Genomic DNA, 12,842 nt, shown 5'->3' with positions numbered 1-12,842 from the left:
ACACACACACACGTTTTAACAAACATTTAAGATGACTGAATAATGGTTGGATATGGGAGGTGTGAGGGAGAGAGGACACTGTGTGTAAACTGGACTTACATAGGGCAGGAGGCTGGGCTCACTGTTGACCCCTGACATGCTGATGAGGAAGTGCAGGATGATCTTCAGGTTCTTTGGCCAGCTGTCGGCCAGGGTGGTCCACACGTTCTCTATCTCTGACCACGCAAACTCATCCCCGTACTGTATACACAAGCGCAGTTCAAACAAACACTATCATTTATCAGCAGTAGACAACGTAATGCCTGTGTGTGTGTGTGTGTGTGTGTGTGTGTGTGTGTGGTCGTACCTTGGCGGTCATGAACATGAGGTTGTTGAGCACCATGGTGGTGGCGTGCGGGGAGCCCCAGCCCTCCCCTCTGAGCCAGCGCCGGCTGTTGACCATCATCATGTCGCGCTCGTGGGCCTCCTCCTCCTCCTCCTCCTCACAGACTGGGGGTTCCTGTCGCCGTGGCGACGGCTTGAAGTCCACCAGCTCCACGTTGTTCATCCAGGGCAGGAGGTAGTGCAGCATCACCTGGCGACCACCAGGGTGTGCTGTCTGGATACGCTGGCTCACCTCTGCGGAAGGAAACGGCACAGTCGCCGCACTGATATGACTCATATCTACGTGCCAAACGCCAAAGCTACGCATCTCGAATGGCCGGCCATGTCCTTTTAAAGAGCACTACATTGACCAGGGTGTCTTTTGAGACTTGCCCAATGAGACAGAAGAGTGTAGGACGGTGTGTGATGTAACAGTGCAGACCTGAGAAGATGGGCAGGGTGAGCTCTGGGTATGTCCTGGCCAGCTCCTCAGACAGCTGGTAGTAGGAGACAGAGTAGAGGTGTGGCAGCGGGGAGGGAGGGCTCAGGATCCCATCTGTTCTCTGGATCTCCAGTTTGTGAGCGTAACGGAAGAACTTGGGCTCCAAGATCTGGGGACAGAACACGCACAGAAAAATCCCATTAAGTACATGTAAAAAAAATAAATACTGGATCTTCCCCAAATAGATCCAGTATGTGTCCCGGATCGTGTCAAACCAACCTGCAGCAGCTGCATGGCCACCTCATAGATATCTCTGGATGAATCAGCCGACTTGAACAAGATCAGATTCAGCAGCACCACAGTGTCAAACTGGTAATCCCTGTAGACCATACGACATCAATCACATTAATACATTATGGATTAGAGTTAATACACTATAACACTACACACACAAACACTATAAAATGGCCGACGTGCCTGTTGTGAAAGACGTTGGCGATGGCCCTGAAGCAGCCGGCAGCCACGTGGCGTGAGCCAGTGTAGCAGCGGTCCACAGCCCAGAACATCAGGTTACTCTGGTCTGGGTTCAGCTCCAACAGCAGCATCACCGCCTCACAGCCCAACTGGTGCACCTGCAGGGGGGGACACAAGCCCTCCATATACACTCAGCGCTGCACCTCAAGAGTCAAGCTATTTCCTTCCCTTCATCCGTACCACTCAAAGTAATTGAACCTGTGAAAGTTTAGCCTTATCCTGTTTGGCGATCATATCAGTGCCGATGACGGACAGCTGGTGGTAATCAAGGAATAGTTTAAGCCGAGCAGTGAGGCTATAGTGTAGGAGGGCTCTTCTCTTACCTTCCTGTCCTGAGAGTCCAGGATGTTGTCCAGCCACTTGTAGAGATAACCATCAGAGGAGAGGCCAACGTTATCAGCCACTGGACCACAGCACAATACTGCCGACATGGCCTGCAGACACGCAGTAGACAAACATTTACCCTGTCATGACGTGTTTACAGAGTGGGATCTCAGTGATAGGCTTGCGTGTGAACAGCTGGTTGTACCTTGAGAGCACAGTACTGGTGTCGGTTGATCTGCATGTTGCGGTCGCTGTACCGGTCCAGTGGGGTGAACATGATGCTGAAGGGCCCAGCCCAGTGGCTGAACAACATGAACAGACTGTGTCTCAGAGACTGCTGGGGGAAGATGGTCCTCCTCTGGTGCACTGGTGGGAATACGCAGTGCAAGTAGCCACTCACAAAACACACATCTACAACATTTTACACTTTATAGTGTGTGTGTGTGTGTGTGTGTGTGTGTGTGTGTGTGAGTACCTGGGACGTTCTGAATGATGTTGGCCACCAGAGCGCTGAAGTGGCAGCGGATGTCCTTCAGTGTGTCTGAGTCTTTGTCGTTCTCAGCCTCCAGCAGCTGTCTCGTCAGATCCACATATTCCAACAGTGTCGAGTTCAGAGAGTGACTCTCCCCGTCCAGACCGCCACTCCCCCTGCACACACACAGGGGGTACAGCACAGGGGTCAGTGGGTTCAAAAGATGGAAGGTCCATGATTCTATTCTAGGATACTATATTCTAGAACTACGTGTGCATTTATATGTAATGGTTCTGTTCTGGCTTCCACTCACGTCTGACTGACGACGCCAGCGTCGGCCAGAAGCTCAAAGATCCGGACCAGCTGGACCCTCAGGATGTCGCGACGCCTACGTCGCTTCATGTTCTGCAACAAGAGGAGCAGAGCCAGTAGTGAGCAGGTGGTACAGTGTTACGTTAGATACATGAATGGAGATGTGAGGGTCAGTGAGCTGCACCCACCTCAGGTCTCCTCTCCAGAGCCTCCTTAATGATGGGGTTCAGTTCCTCTATCAGATCTCTGGAAGATAGAATAGAAGTAAGGAAAACTACTGGGGAAATGCTCATACACACTTCACTACATTCTGTGCCTACTAACCAAATAACGCACACACTACTATATTTATATATTCAAACATGCAAATTTAAAACACAGGCAACTCAAACATGACTCTCAGCCACAGACAGATTTACAGGGCGGCTCCCTCACCTGAAGGCCGCGGGGTTGGTCCTGCCAAGCCCCAGGACGAGTGACTCTGTGATGTCCATGCTCTCAGAGCGCATCATCGGAACAACGTGTTTGAACAGGGATGAGGGGGACGGAGTGCCAATAATCTGGACACACACAAAGATCAGAAATCAATATGAAAACAAATGATTTTTCAATATCTAACTAAAAGGATAGAGCTATATATAGTACAAAAAGACTGCATTTTCTCAACTTGGAATAGGCATTGTCACAGACAGCACTCAAGTAAAACATATATAGAAAAAAAAGTGGATAGGTCATGCCCTCTGACCTTAGAGTCGTAGCTGTAGCCACTGTCCGGCGTGGACGCCAGCGTCTCAGGCGGGGAGCAGCGGACGGAGCCAGAGGAGGAGGAGTTGGGGGAGGAAGTGGCGGAGCTACAACAGAGGATCAGGTAGTTCCTCCACAGCCCCACATACGAGTCACTACTGCTGCTCAGGCTGTTCAGCTTCTTAGCATTTATAGGGCTGCTGCAGGGGCAGAGGACAAAGGTCAAAGATTAATAACAGGCAGGTGGTATATATATATTTATTTTATTGTGGGCAAAGACACTCGATTTTGCTGCAGCAATTCTGACATTTTGGATGGCAATATGCAAAAACTGTTTAATTTGTCGTGAAAATTAGTTGCAAAGGGAAAAAGTTTATTGACATGTGGCTTAATTGAACCATACTACGCGGTAAATGTGCTGGGATTGGTTGAAATTGCAAGTCCTCTTTTTTGTACTGCGCTGATGGGTAAGTTTAATGCGATAATATTGCTACGCTTTGAGTGCTTTACGTGGAAATAGTGAGGTGTTTGGTCAAATCTGCAAGCCATAGCATAATATGCGGGGAAAATCGCAGACTGCAACCACATCAATACCAAGTGCCTTTTTACAGCCTCAAATGTAAACGTGTACAGGCACCCATGAGAACAAAATTGACAGAGTAAAGGCCTGGAGAGACGTACTTGATGTCCACTTGGGGAGAGAGCAGCTGCAGGCGGGTGTAGGCGAACATCCCGGCGTAGTTGAGTGCGGTGGGGCAGTGCTTGGGCAGGTGCTCCTGGCGCAGGTAGCTGGACAGGCTGATGACCCAGGGGTCCTGGCCCTGCGTCACGTGGGCAAACACCCAGATGTGTGACGGGCTGATCACGTCAAACTGGTGGCTGATGGGAGACGAGTTCCATTCTGCCAGCGTCTGCAGGTCAATACCACTGGGACAATATAGCAGGTTGGTCTGCAGGGGAGAGGAGAGGATGAGGGTCAGGGTGTCTGTACCATGTTGTGTTGCTGCCATGTTGTTGTCATGTGTTGCTGCCATGTTGTGTTGCTGCCATGTTGTGTTGCTGCCATGTTGTGTTGCTGCCATGTTGTGTTGCTGCCATGTTGTGTTGCTGCCATGTTGTGTTGCTGCCATGTTGTGTTGCTGCCATGTTGTTGTCCTAGGTCTCTCTTTAAGTAGTCTTGTCGTGATGTGCGTTTTGTCCTACATTTTTATTTTGAATCCCAGCCCCCGTAGGTGGCCTTTTGCCTCTTGGTAGGCAGCCATTGTAAATAAGAATATGTTCTTAATTGACTTGCCTAGTTAAATCAAAATCATGTGTTACCCAACAGCTTTGCCATTCTTACCTGGTCAGCTCCTGTGAGATGGATGAAGCTCTCCAGCACAGATGCACTTAGCCTGTCCATCACATCTATGGCCAACTCCTCATCTCCCTGAAAAAGACAGGCAGAAACAGTGAACGTGAGTCTCTTGCATCTTAACTGAGGTTACTTTAACAACACTGCATCTCATTATTTGAGTCACTTTCACAACCCCATCTGTCAGTCTGAGTTGGTAGTTACCTTGGCGATGCCCAGAGCGGTGTGCAGGGCTCGGACCTCTTTGAGGATATTAACAGCCAGCCTGCGCGTGGCGGGGCGGCAGCTGCACAGAACCACCAGTGCCAGGCCCTCCGCCACGTGCAGCACCCCCCACAGAGGAGAGCGCTCCAGGGGCAGAGACGGCCCGCTTCCAGGGCCCTGCTGGAGCACACACAGACAGGGTTACTTTATCACACAAACCAAATTCAAAATACACAATATAAACTGGATGGTTCGAGCCCTGAATGCTGATTGGCTGACAGCCGTGATATATCAGACCGTAAACCACTGGTATGACAAAACATTATTTTTACTGCTCTAATTACATTGGTAACCAGTTTATAATAGCAATAAGGCACCTCGGGGGTTTGTGATATGTGGCCAACATACCATGGCTAAGGACTGTCCGCGTTGCGTTGTGCCTAAGAACAGCCCTTAGCCGTGGTATATTGGCCATATACCACACCCCCTCTGGCATTAATGCTTAAATAACCCTACTACTACAGTACAGAGCAAGAACTTCGAGCCCCTGTCCTTATACGGCGTTACGCACATGTAAAACACACAGAGTTGACCACAACCGGACAAAATGAGAGACGCCACAGCTATCCACCCACCTGTGCCTCGTGGGTCTTGTTGCTGGTCTGGACGGTCTGCCTCCACTGGCTGATGAGCTGCAGCAGCATCTTGACGGCGTTGTCTAGCAGCGTGGGGTGGACGTCGGTGACCTCGCGCACCACGAAGTAGACGAAGCCAGAGAGCACGTCCTCCCTCCACTCTGGGAAGTCCACCATCAGGGCTTGCAGGGTGGTGAAGGCCAGGCCGCGCAGCTCCTCATCCATGTGGATGGTCAGCCTGGGGAGGAGGACGCACGGGTCAGACAGAGGTCAAAACGGGATCACAATCAGAGCTTTTGAAGGCACAGCTTTGGCAAAATAAAAAGCCCCATTGCGCTGTTCATCAATTAGTCCCAGACAGAGGTGGCGCATGTGAAGGAGTGGGGTCCTTTACTTAGCCAGCAGCTCAATCAGGTCCTGTCTGCTCATGCCGTCCGGGATCAGCCTGGGGATGGCCGCCACACACGTACGGAACAGATCGATCTTCGGCTTCCTCTCCCCCCTGCAAAACAACACAGTTTACACACACACGTAAAAAACACATATGTTATGGGCCACACATGTTTTAAGTCAGAGAGGCCCTTACGTAATCATGTCCTCAGGCTCCTTATTGGACATCTGGACGTTGGTCATGCTCATGGAGCGCCCCACCTCCTTGTCCAAGTGACGCAGAATGTTGTCCAGGGCCTTTCTCACCGCTGGGTAGTACAGTGACATGCCTACAAACACACTCACAGTCATTACTCTGACACTGTAGACAAACGTAACCTTAAAATGACCCACTCCCATAAGATTATTTATTTAAGAAATGTATTCGGCAGGGACAGTGCACAATGACCAACGTTTCATGTTCAACATCAATGTAAAATAGCCAGAGTTAGCAACAAAGCTGACTTTGGTCCATAGTCCCTGAGTCATAGCTGATTCATGCAGTCCTGTTGTGACCAGGGTGGAGCTCAGAGATGTTGACCTACCGATGACCTTGGCCTCCTCGTCAGTGAGGGTGGTGGCGAGGAAGATCTTTTTGACCCGCAGAGTGTTTCCTGAGGGCATGATGACCCCTGTGGTGGGCATGGGCGGCTCCCCGTCCTTCTGCTGCAGACTGTCAGCTATCACAAGGAAGGCCCTCAGGCCAATATTCATCCTCTGAGAGCGCGAGAACGAGGGAGAAAGGAACAGTCGGTGATTGAAGAGAATAATCACAGTGAGTATGATTGGAAAATGACTGTCGTCTCTCGGCCATCTCTTACCTCTGGATTGATGGTGAAGGTCTTGTGAGATTTCCCCACACACAGGAGGTCATAAATGATCTCCTTCATAGCAAAGTCAAGCCTTTCCTGTGAAATGAGCCACAAAAGACCCATAATCACTAATCACAGATAACATTCAAGCCAGTCGCTGAATTATACAAGAACTACTCCAGCATGACCTCATAAAACAAACCTGAGCTATGAACTGGATGATCTTGACGAAGATGTTGAGGGGCGTGTCCCTCGGCACCACACTACGGGAACCTTTGGGGAAAAGTGCTGAAACGATGCTGAGCAGCCGGCTGCAGGGAAACAGGAGAGGATTAAATGATTATTCAACGGGTGATGTTCACCAAGGAGACTGTAGACTAGACCAGTTCTGAGTGTAGATGGGATTCTAGTTCTGCTTCTGCAGAAGGAGTGGGCATTTGTTTGTTGTAATATGGTGATTTAGGTGCTGGTCTGGGAGACTTTCATTTGACAGTGTCTGTTCACACAGAGATAGTGGTCATGGGCCAACAGGGTGAGTGTGTGGACCCTGGTCCTGACCCGTCTCAGTCTCTGGGCCAGGCTGGTACTGACCTCTGCGTGACGGTGTTGCTCTCACACTTGATCCTGATGATGTAGACCCACAGCAGTCTATAGAGGGACTCCAGCGCCACACGGGACATTTTGGGGTCTTTGTTCTAAAAAAAAAAAGGGACAGAGAGGAAACAGATAAACTGCCTCCTCCGGGAAGTCCGGTGTGGAGCACAAACCATCCCTTTGACCTACTGTACTGAATGAGACAATTTATTCAGCTTGTTTCAGGTCTCATTTAGAGTAAATGTTTGAGATGCCCCAGTGATGGATATGACTCGCGGCAAGTCGTATCTGTGATTTGATAACGAGGTCCGCCTTCAGATCTAACGGCCTGTCAGATTCATCCACCTGTCACACACCAATTACATTTAGGAATCGTCTTCCATAAAAACGACTGATGTACGAGATTCTTGAAAAGATTTCAGCTCGTCTTAAAAGAAATCGGTGCCAGAGTGAGCCTGTCTATATATAGATGTAGTACAGCGTGTTATGCTAGCGGTAGGTTCTGATGTTCTGAACCCCGGGGAATGTTTGTACAGCTGAGCGTTCACAAAAACAAACAAAAAACAGTGAGTAAAAACGCAATTACACAGCGCTGCCCATCAAATCCACGCACGCAACATACCCTCCTCCAACATCAACACAGTGGACAGCCATACAAAGGATTCTTTCAAGGGTACTAAAATGACCTTTCCGACCCTTCAGTGGGCCACGGAGCTGCAAGGGTGTGTCACACAGCCGCACGGCAACACCACAGAGATAATAGAATTTGGTGTAACTAGAGAGAGCCTCTCACAAACGCTAAGTGAACACACAAAATGATGCAGGACTCTACGGGTCTCCAAACAGAGACTAGAAAATCCATCTGGTTAGTCTACCAACAACCCCTTCCAGGTAACTGGCTTCGTAATACCCCTCAAAGAGTAAGGTAGGTCTCTGAGAATGTGTTAGCTACACATTGGCATGATGCAGTCCGCTCTATTGACGTCACTAACCACTACTATACACAGAAAACAGCAAAGCCGTAAACCACTGATGAAGTCAAAGCCGTCATAGCGTTTCAAACAATTTGCGATTAAGAGCCAAGTGTCCAACCACTATTTTCTGTGTAATCTTTTCTCCCAGTAAGTTCCACTTTAAGAAGACTATCCAGCTCATTGTTGCCCCCGGCTAAGGAGGTGCATTCCCTCTGTCCTCCAGAGGCTCAGGACAGGGTCAGGTGACCTCTCGGACGAGGGGGGGGGGGGGGGTCATGCCACCAGACAAACTCACCTGCAGTGTCTCAATCTGCTTTCGGATGCTGTTGTTAGACGGTATCTGGAGCGAGTGAAAATGTGAGACAAAACGACAGGAGACATGGCGTGTGAGGACGTGGGGAGGGAGACATGCAGGTTAGAAAGAGAACAGAGCAAAATATAATAGAAACACAAAAATGAGAAGTTTGACTAAAAACCCTCACTACCAACTGCCTTCTATCGACTTGAGCCAGTCCCATATTAGACACAGAAGTGAGATGCAAAGTAAGAAATGCAAAAGCAGTAATATGTCAAAACAAATATCCATCAATATAGTCGTGTAGAAAGACTGCAATGATAGACATTTTATTTATTTTTTTACATTTTGACATGTAGCATGATGTTCTTATATTTCATACTTTGTGAAAGTGAAGAGAGATGAAAGATGTGCAACAGATGGCAAATCAAACTGACAGGGAAGAGAACACAAACACACACAAAGCAGGGGTGAAGGAGGTGTGGATAGACGGCGTGAGGAGAGGGACAGTAAACAGACAGAGCAAGTAGGAAAGCAAGCCGTATGTTACGGCACTAACAAAATCGGATTGTTTTGGAGAGCAAGAATCAAGGTAAGGCACTAAACGGAATCAATCAGAATTTGATCTGGAGTGACGTGAGAACAAGGACAGGGTTAAAATGGCCCAGTGGACAACAGGAGCTAAATCATCACTACTTCCCCCAAAAATCTCCACCAGAGACTCAGGTTCCACCACAAAAACAAGGGAGATTAGTCCATTTGGTGCTGATGTAAATCTAAATCACCAGGTTAAGTACAACTACGTAATCAAAGAGAATCTAATCTTTCACAGGATATCAAAAGCAACTGAATCACCACCTGACTGTGATTATAGAGAGTCAGTTCAACAACAGAGTCATCAGGAGCAAAGGGAATTATAGCGCGTGTCCACCATGGAATCAGAGGTAATGAATCGCCACAAAGGAATCTATTCAGAGTTGAGAAGCGAGGAGACAGTCACACAACACAGTAAAAATCTGGGCTGGATTGGCTTGAGGTACGGTACAGGAGAGGAGCACGATTGATTGGCTTGAAAGGGGTTGTCGGACAGGGTAGGAGGAAGATGTGATTATTAAAAGGCACACCCTTCAACACCTCAGATCCATTTCTGATGTGTGGGGGATGGCTAACATCTCACTATGACAATTAACAACTTACCTGGACTAAAGAACATTCTGCTAGAGCAATAAGGTTTCAGTCACGGTTAACAGTAACACATGACAGAACTTGGTATGCAACAAACATCTTAGGTTCATAGCACTTCATACAGCTAAAGGGACTGGAGATAATCTATTTTCATTATACAGTCTTTAGAAACACTCAATGACATGTCCCAGTGAACTTCAAACATTAGGGAATCCGCTGTCTTTAACTTCTTTGGGATAGGGGGCAGTATTTTCACGTCCGGATGAAAAGCGTGCCCAAATTAAAAATGCATGTTTCTCAGACCCAAAAGCTAGGATATTCATATAATTGGTAGATTTGGATAGAAAACACTGAAGTTTCTAAAACTCTTTGAATGATGTCTGTGAGTATAACAGAACTTATTTGGCAGGCAAAATCCCGAGGACAAACCAACCTGGAATCTTTTGTTGTTGAGGTCACTCTCTTTTCAATGGGTTTTCATTGGGAATCCAGAACTCTAAGGCAGTTGCTTGCAGTTCCCATCGCTTCCACTGGATGTCAACAGTCTTTAGAAATTGGTTGATGTTTTTCCTTTGTGTAATGAAGAAGTACGCCTGTTCAGAACGAGGCTCGAGGGAAGTGTACTGTTTGATAGAGGCGCGTGACCAGAAAGCACGCTCCACTTTGTTTTCCTCCGGTATTGAACGCAGTTTATCCCGTCTTAAATTTCATCGATTATTTACGTAAAAAAATACCTAAAGTTGTATTAGGAAAGTTGTTTGAAATGTTTGGACAAAGATTACAGGTAACTTATGAGATATTTAGTAGTCATGTGGCGTGAGTTGGAACCGGTGTTTTTCTGGATCAAACGTGCCAAATAAATTGACATTTTGGATATATAACGACGTAATTAGTTGAACAAAAGGACCATTTGTGATGTTTAATGGACATATTGGAGTGCCAACAGAAGAAGATCTTCAAAGGTAAGGCATGCATTATATATGTTATTTCTGACTTTTGTGTTGTGCCTGGCGGGTTGAATTATGATTGTCTGTGTTTGTTTGATGGGGTGCTGTCCTCAGATAATAGCATGGTTTGCTTTCGCCGTAAAGCCTTTTTGAAATCGGACACTGTGGTTGGATTAACAAGAAGTTTATCTTTAAAATGGTGTATAATACTTGTATGTTTGAGGAATTTTAAATTATGAGATTTCTGTTGTTTGAATTTGGCGCCCTGCAATAGCGTCCCACAAATCCCAGAGAGGTTAAAGATAAACCAGAAAGTGTCCTATTCAAATGTGAAATTGGCATGGACGTTTGCATTTCTTTTCAGAGTCCTTTATAGGCCAGTAACTCTGTCAGGTACATGCTTGAGCTGATTGTGTCATTTACCTTCAGGTGCGAGAGGCAGTTTGTGAGGAAGATGTGCCAGTTATTGAGGAAGAACTGCTTCTGACTGACACACAGCAGGCACGTCACCAGAGGATACAGAGCCTGAAAGAGGGAGGGAATGGGGAAAGAGGGAGGGAATGGGGAAAGAGAGGGAGACGATAGAGTTAACGTAATAAAATTTTTAAAAAGAGAGCGGAAAGGAGACCGGAGAGAGAAGTGGGAGGGAAGAGTTGATGTTACCAAAGAGTGCTTCTTCCTGGAGCTAAGGTCAAAGGTTGTCTGGTAGAGCATCTCCACAAAGTTCTTGAGGCACGGCACGTTGACTTCATTCTTCACCGCCTGCAGGGAGGGAGGAAGGCGTCACCACAGCCCATTCAATTAATACGTGCGACCGAAATGGTACCCTATTCCCTTTATAGTGCACTACTTTTCACCAGGGCCCACATATAGGGAATGGTGTGCAATTTCAGACGCTGCCAATGACATCACAGCCAATCTAATGTGCTTTCTATGGTAACTAACACAGTGGAATCTAGAAAAACACTATGCTACTAATAACCATACTGTGGAATGTGGGGTTTTCCCATGTTTGGTATTATGTTGTCTGGTTGGTACTCACAGCAGCAACAGGGATGAGGATCTCAACAAAGAGGCCAGCCAATGCATGCTTTATGTCCTTATCCTTCACCTCCAGGAAATACTGGGCACATTCCTGAGGAACACACAGAGCCATACCAACATGGATGAGGACAAACGGCGTGACAGATCCACAAACCCATTAGACACATAAAAACCAAGACTGTAACGGATTCTCGCATAAGGGCAGAAATCAATCAAATGTATTTATAAACCCCTTCTTACATCAGCTGATGTCATAAAGTGCTGTACAGAAACCCAGCCTAAAACCCCAAACAGCAAGCAATGCAGGTGTAGAAGCACAGAAACCAACAGACGTAAGGAAAACAAAACAATCTGCATATTACCCAACATTCCATTAACACACTGGGAAAAATCAGGGCTTGTTCCGAGGGGAGCATATTGAGCAGGATCTTTGCTGCCGTATTGAGCTTAACGAAAAGGCATTGCTCCGTTCAGTGCTCTTGGCTGGGCCTACAATGCACACACTCCTCTTGGCACAAAGATCCGCTATCTGATCGTTACTCTAGCTTTATGAGGCTTGGCTAGAGAGAGCTGCTGAGTCCCAACAAAAAGGCTGCAGTAAAACCTCTAATGGGTGTACAGTGGTTCCGCAGAGAGCCATCAGTCGAGCATACGGAGCCACTCGGACACAATCAGACATACAGTACCGTACAGTCTGGGCATCCAGTAGATTAGATCAACACCTGTTGCTTGGACACATCAGGGTTGAATTCACCAAAACTGAAGTTTTGAAAATGGGGAAGGAATGCCTGAACTTGTCCAATGAGGAACGCTTCTTTTCTTGGTACGGTTTGCTACGGTGAGCTCTAAATGAACACGACCCAGGATAACTGACCTGCATGAACTGGAAGGAGGCCTCGAAGTCCTCCACGGGGTACATCTTGACCCTGAAGAACTTCATGCCCATGATGAGGCTGATGATGCTCTGGACCACGTAGGGGCTCTGCTCCTTCTGCCTCAGCTCCTTCAGCTCCGTGATGAACTTCTTACGCACCGCCTGGAACCTGGAGCGACCAACACACATTACACCGATTTAGCGTCTCACTCAGCCTCTGATTCTCAGTCTTTCATAAGGAGTTGGCGCATTTTTAACAGAGTTTAGAAGTGGCGTGTAAATAAAACAGGAGTGACCTGTTCAG

The 12,842-nt window shown here is 47.5% G+C and overlaps 1 protein-coding gene across 21 annotated transcripts in view; it reads right to left on the bottom strand.

Moving 5' to 3' along the window:
* Positions 1-12,842, bottom strand: part of LOC106584104 (protein furry homolog-like) — a 92,617-nt gene that overhangs the window by 25,331 nt on the left and 54,444 nt on the right. For 15 of the 21 annotated variants that reach the window (XM_082967970.1, XM_082967971.1, XM_082967961.1 and 12 more), the window contains 27 exons: positions 12,539-12,707; positions 11,663-11,755; positions 11,284-11,382; positions 11,044-11,145; positions 8,489-8,533; positions 7,217-7,320; positions 6,828-6,936; positions 6,635-6,721; positions 6,359-6,530; positions 5,971-6,103; positions 5,779-5,886; positions 5,385-5,622; positions 4,750-4,929; positions 4,534-4,620; positions 3,873-4,141; positions 3,193-3,391; positions 2,883-3,007; positions 2,636-2,693; positions 2,449-2,540; positions 2,139-2,311; positions 1,869-2,029; positions 1,663-1,773; positions 1,283-1,437; positions 1,085-1,184; positions 806-974; positions 347-618; positions 100-240 (listed from right to left, as the gene is read on the bottom strand). In XM_082967970.1, the coding sequence (XP_082824096.1) occupies positions 100-240; positions 347-618; positions 806-974; positions 1,085-1,184; positions 1,283-1,437; positions 1,663-1,773; positions 1,869-2,029; positions 2,139-2,311; positions 2,449-2,540; positions 2,636-2,693; positions 2,883-3,007; positions 3,193-3,391; positions 3,873-4,141; positions 4,534-4,620; positions 4,750-4,929; positions 5,385-5,622; positions 5,779-5,886; positions 5,971-6,103; positions 6,359-6,530; positions 6,635-6,721; positions 6,828-6,936; positions 7,217-7,320; positions 8,489-8,533; positions 11,044-11,145; positions 11,284-11,382; positions 11,663-11,755; positions 12,539-12,707 (3,751 nt within the window). The remainder of the gene's footprint in view (positions 1-99; positions 241-346; positions 619-805; positions 975-1,084; positions 1,185-1,282; positions 1,438-1,662; positions 1,774-1,868; positions 2,030-2,138; positions 2,312-2,448; positions 2,541-2,635; positions 2,694-2,882; positions 3,008-3,192; positions 3,392-3,872; positions 4,142-4,533; positions 4,621-4,749; positions 4,930-5,384; positions 5,623-5,778; positions 5,887-5,970; positions 6,104-6,358; positions 6,531-6,634; positions 6,722-6,827; positions 6,937-7,216; positions 7,321-8,488; positions 8,534-11,043; positions 11,146-11,283; positions 11,383-11,662; positions 11,756-12,538; positions 12,708-12,842) is intronic. The other 6 variants (XM_082967963.1, XM_014168954.3, XM_082967973.1 and 3 more) reach the window with 2 other exon arrangements.

Source organism: Salmo salar, chromosome 23 (assembly GCF_965601325.2).
Source record: "Salmo salar chromosome 23, fSalSal1, whole genome shotgun sequence".
Lineage (NCBI taxonomy): Eukaryota > Metazoa > Chordata > Actinopteri > Salmoniformes > Salmonidae > Salmo > Salmo salar.
This window is presented reverse-complemented; position numbering and strand designations above follow the sequence as displayed.